The 9,017-nt window shown below is 55.6% G+C and overlaps 1 protein-coding gene across 25 annotated transcripts in view; it reads left to right on the top strand.

The window, feature by feature from the left end:
• The first annotated feature begins 1,713 nt into the window (after positions 1-1,713).
• Positions 1,714-9,017, top strand: part of CAMK2G (calcium/calmodulin dependent protein kinase II gamma) — a 54,095-nt gene continuing 46,791 nt past the window's right edge. For 10 of the 25 annotated variants that reach the window (XM_082716907.1, XM_082716901.1, XM_082716905.1 and 7 more), the window contains exons 1-2: positions 1,732-1,917; positions 3,279-3,373. In XM_082716907.1, the coding sequence (XP_082573033.1) occupies positions 1,853-1,917; positions 3,279-3,373 (160 nt within the window). In that variant the 5' untranslated portion in view covers positions 1,732-1,852. Of the gene's footprint in view, positions 1,918-3,278; positions 3,374-9,017 lie in introns of all 25 variants that reach the window. The other 15 variants (XM_082716899.1, XM_082716896.1, XM_082716909.1 and 12 more) reach the window with 7 other exon arrangements.

Here is a 9,017-nt window from a genome sequence, read left to right as displayed (position 1 = left end):
AGCGTCTCACTTCCTGTTGCCCTGGGGACGGGTGGAGCATGATGTTCTGTCTTCTCAGCCCTTTCCTCTGGCCCTCTCTGCCCTCCACCAGGCAATCTGTTAAAGTTTTTCCTCTCCTATTCCCTTAATCATCCCCACTGGGCAGTCTGGTTTTCCCCAGCTCCCAGGGCTGTTGGGTGAGGAAAGGAGGGGAGACTTCTTTGGGAGCTTTGCTCCACCCCCCCCCCCCAAGGGAGGCAGCCTGGGAGGCTGGGAGGCCTCTCAGCTGCCTTCTCGGTGAGCCAGCCTGCTGACAATGGAGGCCTGACTCCCAGTGGGCGTCCTGCTGTAATCAAGACTGAGCCGCAGCAGTTGGCCCAACTCCATCGTGCCCAGTTGGGACTGGCCCCTGACTTGGGGGTACAGCTGCCTGGGCAGGGAGGGTTGGGAACCTGCCCAGCTTGTTTCTCCTCCACAGAGACAGTTATGTACCTCAGTCCTACTGTCCTCTGACAATGGCAACAGAGGAAGGGATGGTAACTCCCCCTGCCATGGCCCCAAATAGTCCCTTCATTCCACAAATGTTTACTGAGGACGGGGGCTACGTATACAATGGGCAACAGAGGAGGCAGAGGCCCTGCCCTGTTGGAGTCTACAATTTAGTGGGAAGGCAAATATTAAACAAATAATAATAGCTACCTCTGTTCTAATTAGGTGCCAGGAGCTATTCAAAGTGCTTTATGTGATTTAGCGCATTTAATACTCACAACACTGTGAGGTAGATAATATTATTCTTCTCAGTTTTCAGATAAAGTATTGAAGCACAGAAAGGTTAAGTGACTTGCCCAACATCACACAGCTGGGTCAATGAGTTGCCCAGAAATTCAAGCAGGCAGTCTGACATCAGAATTCACTCTTCAGATAACCAGATTCTAGCTCTACTAACTCTCATAACAGTAAATTAAATATATTATTACAAAATGTGATAAGTGCTATAAAATAATGCAGGGTGCCCGACAAGAAAATGGGGATTTTTTTTTCCCTCTTTCCTTCCACTTGTTCTTCTAGCCCACAACCGCACAAAACCTTTCTAATCGTTCCCACCTTATCCCTTTGGTGTCTGGCCTGAGAGAGAACATTCTCTCATCGCCAAGGTTGGAGTGCAGGAAGGCAGAGCTCCACCTGCATCGTTGGCCCTGGCCTGGTCTCCCTGAACAAACCGTGCCTGAAGGGTTTTATCTAATAATGGCCCTGATGCTTATACAAGTCTAGACTGTCCGCTTCCAGAGGGAAGGCTGTTGAGGGAGCTGGCTCTGCACAGGATGGGGGCGCCTTCCGCGTGTGCAATCTGACAGCGGACTTTTTGACCTTGGCCCTCTCGCCACATCCTGTGAGCCGGGCTGGGGTCTAAAGACGGCTAGAAAACTCGGTGGTCCAGACCCCTACACACTCCCAACACACACACATAGCATGCACATCCCCAGCCCTTTGCAGGGTCTGCCCTGGGACAAACCCCACAGGTCGTGAGGCTTTCAGCTCCCTTCGGGTGGCCCCGAGCTGGGACCACCCACCTCCCTCCCGCCTCCCCTACGCGCGCGGCCCAGCCCGGGCGGCTCCCGGGGCGGGGCGGAGCCGGCGGCAAGAGGCCCCTCCCCGGGGGCGGTCCGGGGGCCGGGCGGGGGGCCGGCGGGGCTGGGGGCGGGGCAGGCGGGCGGGCGCGGGGGTGTCCCTCCCTCCCTCGCTCTCCCCGGTAAAGTCTCGCGGTGCTGCCGGGCTCAGCCCCGTCTCCTCCTCTTGCTCCCTCGGCCGGGCGGCGGTGACTGTGCACCGACGTCGGCGCGGGCTACACCGCCGCGTCCGCCCGCCCGCCAGCATGGCCACCACAGCCACCTGCACCCGCTTCACCGACGACTATCAGCTCTTCGAGGAGCTCGGCAAGTACGGCCCGCCCGCCGCCAGCCGCGGCCCCCCACCCTGTCCCCGCCGCCCGGGCGCTATGCGGCTCCTCGCCCCGCCCCCCGGCCCTGCACCGGCCGCTGCAGCGCCCCCTCGGCCCGCCCCACCCCCAGCCTTTCCCGCCCGCCGCCTCCCGGGCCCCCTCGCCCCAAGCTCCCTGCCCCGCAGCCCCCTCCGCGCCCTGCAGCAGCTGCCCGGCTGCTGCACACCGCGCTGCCGCGGGGACTGCAGCCCCCGGACCGCTCCTGGGCGCCCTCCAGCCCCGCCCCTTCCTCACCCTTCAGGCGCCCCCGATTCTGACCCCACCTGCTCGCCGCGCCCCCTCCTCACCCTGCTCGGGAGCTCACTGAGCACCCTGTCCCATGTCCCATGCGCCTGGCACTCTAGACCTTCCCCGGCCCTGCAGCTCCAACCCCGCTGCGGTGCCCGAGTGCGGGGGGATGTTGGATGTCCGGCCCCGCCCCCCGCTAGTGATGCTTCCAGGATCCCAGCCCCGCTGCTGGGCAGTGCTGCAGCACCCCCTTGTCCCCTCCCCCTATCCCTGCAGTGGTCCCGGGAGCCGCGCGCCGCAGCCGCAGCATCCCCCTCCCCTCTGCACTGAGCTGGCCGCCGCAGCAGCCCCGGCCCCCCCCACCCCCACCCGCGGCGCCGAGCCTGGCCACTGCAGCCCCCGCCCTGCCCGCCCCCCTGGACGTTTCCAGAGCTAGAGAGTGCGAGCTCCCATTTCGGGGGAAAGTAGTGGGGAAAATCATGGGGTAGGGGAGCTATTGATGTCTGAGACCCACAACTGGATCCTCTGTTTCCCTGCTGTCAGTTGAGCCAGGGATGCAGTGGGATGAAGCCAGTCCTGGGGGGTTGGGGGTTTGAGCCTCACTTTCCTCACCTACCGCCGTGACTGAGGGAGATTTCCCTCTTGAAATCATACCCTCTTCCTAATCTCTCCTTCCCCTACCCTCAACTGTTCATGCTGAGAGAAGAGCAGGGTCTCTGTCCCTTCTCCTGGTTCTCTTGGCTGGGACTGCAGGGCTGTCCCTGAGATGCAGCAGGTGTGTGTTTTAAACATTGCCCACCAGCTCCTGATGTACAGTCTGAGGTTGGGGTGTTGCTTTGTCCAGCAACTAGACATGGGGGTAGGATGGGGTGGTCCTCCACCCACATCCGTTCAGTGTCGTTCAGTGGCCACATCCTTCTGCCTCACATTAGAGGGTGATGGTCACAACGCTGGTGTGTATGATTTTGACTAAGGGGCTAGTGATGGGAGCATCGCTGTTCTCAGACCCGAAGTGTGTCTGTGTCACTCTGCTCTGCTCCGTGTCCCAGTTCTTTCCCCCTTCTCCCTCCAGGGGTGCTTTCTCTGTGGTCCGCAGGTGTGTGAAGAAAACCTCCACGCAAGAGTATGCAGCAAAAATCATCAATACCAAGAAGTTGTCTGCCCGGGGTGAGTGTTCCCCCATCTTGGTCTCCGTAGGCTGCTTCCAAGGGCTGTAGCTCTGAAGATGCTCCAGGAATTGGGAGTTGTGTATTTTAGCACCTGCAGAAGAAGTGGAATTTCCGGGTTGGTTGACTTGGAAACCAGACACAGAGTGACATGGGGAACCAGAAGTGCTCAGGTAGAAATGAATGAGAAAGATGTAAGACATGTAGGTAGTGACAGGGAGGAATGGTACCTGAAGGCTCCAGGGAGTTTGGTTTTTAAGGGAGGTGGAGATATGGGGAATAGTGGTAGCATGGAATGGAGAGCTCTTAATTTGGAGTCTCTGTGTTGCGGGCAGTGGGCAGCCCCTCCAGGCCTGTCCTTGTCCCCGTGCCCCAGGGGTGACTTAGGATGGAAATGCAGTAAGTGAACAGCTCTGACAAATCCAGCCTCCCCCTGCCCACCAGGCGGCAGAACAGACTCCCAAGGGAAGGCAATCTGTAAACATCAGGGGAGGCTGCTACTGGCGAGGGCTTCTCAGGAACAAATCCTGCCAGATGAACTTGATTGCTTTTTTGATCAAATTACAAAGTTGGTGGTGCAACAACAGATGCAGCCTGTCCTGGGTGGAGGGTGATGCTTCATGGTCTGGAAGTCTCAGTGGCCTGGCCAGGGTGGGTGCAGCATTGCCTCCAGGTCCAAGGATTGTGAAGGCCCAGGCGTTGGAGCTGATTTGGGAGATCCTCCCAAGTACCTGAGGCCAGGAGGGTGAGGCCCTGTCTTTCACACCTCGAACCTACACTCCTTGAACCTTCTATTGGGTGCTTGCCAGACTCGCCTCATCTGATAGGTATAGACCCAGCAGTGTGTGTGTGAACAGGTCTGGGGAGTACAGAGGTATGTGGACGGGTTGTCATTGAGGGCCGCGGGGTGCAGCAGGGGACAAAGGTTTTTAGACCCAGAGAAAGGAGTTAGTATGGGGCAACAGGATGCCATACATATATTAGGAGCCAGGACCGATGCCCTGGGGAAGGTGAGGGCTGTGGCTTATAGTGACCCAGGCGACTCCAGGGTAAGAGATGTAGTTGACGTCCCTAAGCATCAGAGAAGCTATTAAATTCCTCAGAGATCACAGTGGGCTCCTGTCATGTGTCCAGTTGTTCTGGGACCTGTTTAGCAAGGCTGCGTCTGCCTCCTGGCTGAGAGGGCTTCTCTTCGTTCCCCACCAACAGGGCTTGTCTTGCTGTCCCCCTCCCAGCCTCCATCTCTTGCTGTTCCTCTACACCCGCTATAAAGTTGACTTATTTGTTTGTTTGCTTTCTCTCTGGGTACCTTGAGTCGGAGGCGACGGTTGCCATAGAGATGTGTGGGCAGTCAGATGCCCTCCTCTCCTGGGGTAGGGGGATGACACAGTGGGCTGGGCTCCTTGGCAAACATCCTGTGGCCAAGGGTGTAGGGCGCAGGCGGGGACGGCAGCTCAGGAGTGGACGCCTGTGCCCACACAGCCGAGCCCTGGTGCAGCAGAAGTGGGGCTGGTGTCTGGTGTCTCCAGTTAATGACACAGTGCTTCGTGTTCCTCATTTCACCAATGTCCCCTGACCCAGGGGTGAGGGAGGGAGAAACACCGGGAGCCGCACTCTGGATTGTGAGGCTCACTGTCGTGGGGACTTTGTGGAGCTGCCTGCCCTCGGCTCTCGTTCTGTCCTCCTTCCCTACCCACCTGAACTTCCCTGACCTGGGTCATCATGTCCTATTCCCTTCCCCACCTCCTTTCAACCTTGTCTTGTCTTTTCCAACTGACAGCTTTCTTTCCCTGCCCAAACTGGATGAGGTTTGATTTCTCTTTGATTTTTTTTTTTTGGTCCCTTAAGGATTCTTGTGTAAGATCATATGCTTCAGACATCAACTCCCCCTCTCTCAAGATGCTTATGCCAAAACTGGGGCTCTGTCGTGTGGCTTGCGTACCAGGTTAACCTAGGGACAGAGGCCTGGTCCTGGCTGACGGGCACAGATGCCAACAAGACGGGTCAGGAATCTGTCAGTGCCAATACTGTTTGGAGGTGGGAGAGTGGGAGGGTGTTGTCTTGGAGATGGAGGGACCAAGCTGGGGGCTGTGCCGTAGGTGTGGGCTCAGGGGATGTGAGCTCCTGGAGAGTTGGGCCAGGGTGCCCACTAGGCTGCCCACGGGGTTAGGGAGTGAGGGCCCATGGCTTCCCTGCAGCCTCTCAGTTTACGCTGTATATTTTATAAAGGTGCAGCAGCTGGGGCTGGGTTTCACTCTTCGTTGTCTGTCTGTCTAGGGCTCCGCAGGTGTTGGATTTCTGTGTCTGGGAATGTGGTGGTCCTGCCAGTCATCCTTGGGGGTCTGAAGGGGTTCGCTCTGTTTGCTGAATCTTTCTGCCTTTTTTTCTTTCTTGTTTGTGATTTTCTGTGCTGCGAATACGAAGGGAAAGAAAAGGGTACCAAGCTGCTTCTCCTTGGCATCCTCGGCAAAGTGCTCAGGAGGCATGAGGAGACATCACCAGGTCTTACTGGGGAGTTTGGATCTGGGTGGGAATCCTTCTTTGGCTCCATTGTTTCTTGTCGATGTGGCCTCAGAGGTCCACGTTCATAGCTGTGTTACAAGGTAGGGAGTTCGTGTGGCTGGGCATCGAGCACCATTTCTGTCTGCAGGCCTGTCTATGTAAAGTCACTGAAAGTCAAATAACGTCACTCCCTCTGCTTGGAACAGTGATAGGTGTGGAGCTGGGCCTCTTAAGGGAGCCCGCGGTTCCAAGCTTAGCTCTCCACTAGGCTGAAGGAGGCATTTAAAATAGGCTTGGATGCAGGAGCTAGTGGGCCAGGTGATGGCAATGATAAGTCGTTATTTTAAGATTTAAGAGCATCCCCCCAAGGAGCCTGAGCCCTTATGTCTTTTTTTATTTTTAAATCTTCAGATTCCCTTCTTATCTTTATTCATATGCATATAGATTTTCACCTCATGGAGCATAACATTTTATATCCTGCTCTCTTGCTTACATCCAAAGCGTTTCCCCATATTGCTATAGTTGAAGGGCAAATGGTCCTTTCTCCTTCCGTAGCTTAGGGTTTATCTTTGGAACAGTTAGCATCATAAGGAACCTCTGTATTTGGACCATTTATCTGGAGTCCAGTTGCTGTTACTACTGTGGATACTTGGCCTTACTAAGAGGTGCTATCAGAAACAGTATTTTGAAATCTGTTCTAGCACTTGCTGTGTTTATTTATTTAATCTGTATACGCCATGTGAAGAAGTTTCTGTAGAGGCTAAATGTAAGCAAAAGCTTTCCTCTTCCTGAGGACTGGGGAGGTAAAGGGTTGGGACCGTATCTGTTTCTTTACCTTGGTGTGGGCAGTACCCAGCCAAGTACCCGACACATACCTAGCCTATACATGTTGAATGGATGGATTCAGAACACTATGTAACTAGTCATGGTTACTTCTTGGCTTTGGCTCTCATGAAACTCAGAGCCTAGTTTTAGGAACGCTTATACCCTGGTGCTGGCTTGGGTTCCTCCCTTTCTGATTCGTGGAACCTGGCATAGGTGTGACATGGCTGTTGGATAGGACACATGAGGTTAAAGACCTGTGCTTGGGGCATATATGGTGGGTGGGAGACGTAGGAACACAGTGTAGCTTGTGATTCTTTCCTCCCTGTCAGTAATGACCTTATAGGGCAATGTTGGGACTTCCTCTCAGCAGCGATTTTCAATTTTAGTGTGCATAAGGATCACCTGAGTACTGGTTAAAAAATACAGATTCCTGGATTCTATCCACAGGGGCCTGGGGTTGGACCCTAGAATCTACACTTTCAACAAGGGCCCTGGTGAATTTCATACATGGGGTCCCCCAGCCACGCTTTAGGAAATGCCATCTGAAATCAGCAAACACACCACCAGTCGCTCTTGTCATGTTCTCTGAGATTTCCCAGACAAACCTTGGCCCAGCCTTCTCCAGGTGGCATCTCTGCCAGTATGTGGCCATCTGTGCCCATTGGTTTTTCTGAGATTAGGGGCCTTCTTCTGAGCCCCCAGACTGGGGTGTCAGCCTATATCCAAGGCTGTAGCAGGCTGAGTGGCTAAGGTTGTGGCATGTTGGCCACCAGAAGGGCAAAGGCTGTCCCTTTCTGGGTCCAGCTGGCCCTAGGGACTGAAATCAGATCCCCCTGGGTGGTGCCAGCTGTAAGTCCCCACCCCCTTAGTGCTGGCCTGAGTAGCCCCCATGACATTTGTGTCCCCTGTGGTATCTCCAAGTGAGACTTTCCTGTTAAGGATCTGGGTGAAGCGAGGGGAGGCTGGGAGGGGAGGGTGAAGCAGCAGTGCAGGGCTGGGGTGGCAGGGTTGGGGGGGGGGAGGGAAGAGCAATCTGTGCAGTGCTGGAACGCTGGGACTCTGCTACTTGAGGAAGCATTTAAGGAGGCTGTATGCAAAACTGTGCTTTCCTCCTGAGGATAACAGGCCAGTCAGTTTCTGTTGACAGAGAAATGGGCATCCTGTATATAAATGACTGAGCTTCCACTGACTTATCCCCCTAAGAGGATGAGAAAGCAGCCTGAAGGCCCCTTCTCTGTGCCAAAGGCTTCTTCTGGGTTGGTCTTGTCATTCAGTCACGCTGTGAGCGATGTGACTTAGTTCATACAACACTGGCCTGTCACCCTGCCATTCCACCCACCTTCCCAGAGCGACTTTGGGTACTGGCCTCATGGAGTGGGGATGGCAGTTGGAAGGTGGCCCCATCCTTGCTCTCTCCTGGCTGCTTGCCCTGGTCTCTTGTCAGAAGCTGTGCTCTAAGCTTCGAGGCTCTGCTGAAACCCTAGAGGTGAGTGGCTGACCCCATTCTCTGCTGAGGCTGGAGACAGGGAAGGGGAGGAGTGGGTAGGACAGACTCCTGCCCCCAGCTCTGTGCTTGCTCTCTGGACAGCCTTGGCAGGCCAACAGGGCCCTGATCCCATGGGTGCGAAAAGGGTGATGACAGGAAGAGATGGGCACTTTGCACCTCTTGAGTGCCTCTCGGCAGAGGCCTTTTGTCATCTGCCCATGGCCAGAAGGATCTGCCCCAGGGCCAGTGGGGAAACCAAGGCACAAACGATTGGTCTGTTTACTTTGAGCTATAGGTATGCCAGTGATTTTGCCAGTGCTCAGACCCCGGCATCCTCCAGCAGTATGGTCTTCACCTACCCCGTGGCTCCTCCCTTGAAAACACAGATTCTGGGCATTTTGTTCCTGTGATACATGCTGCTCTCTCATCCCCACACCTCCAGCTAGGCCCAGAGTGCTAAAGCCTGGTGGAACAAATCCATCTCTTTTGCTGGCTGAGGCCCTGCTCTCATCTGTACCCACATCTCTGGGTGTAGACCCCTCTGTGGTGGGGATATTTGCAGCGCCCCCCCCCCACTATCTCTACTTCCTGGGTCCTATCAGCAACAGCAGCAGCAGCTTCCCATCTGCTCCCCTCTTTTCTCCTCCCTCTTTCCCCTCCCCCTTGCTTGCTGCTGCCCTGGGAGGAGCTATTTTTAGGGGCTGCTTCCTGGGATGTTTTACTTGGGGCTGGTTACCATGAAGGAAATGTCACCAAAACAGTGGGCAAAGGCTGCAGGCACCCAGATCCCTGCCGTGGGCATGGAGAACCAAGCTGCTGACCCTGTTCTGGC

This window comes from Mustela nivalis, assembly GCF_964662115.1.
Source record: "Mustela nivalis genome assembly, chromosome: 2".
Classification (NCBI taxonomy): domain Eukaryota; kingdom Metazoa; phylum Chordata; class Mammalia; order Carnivora; family Mustelidae; genus Mustela; species Mustela nivalis.
This window is presented reverse-complemented; position numbering and strand designations above follow the sequence as displayed.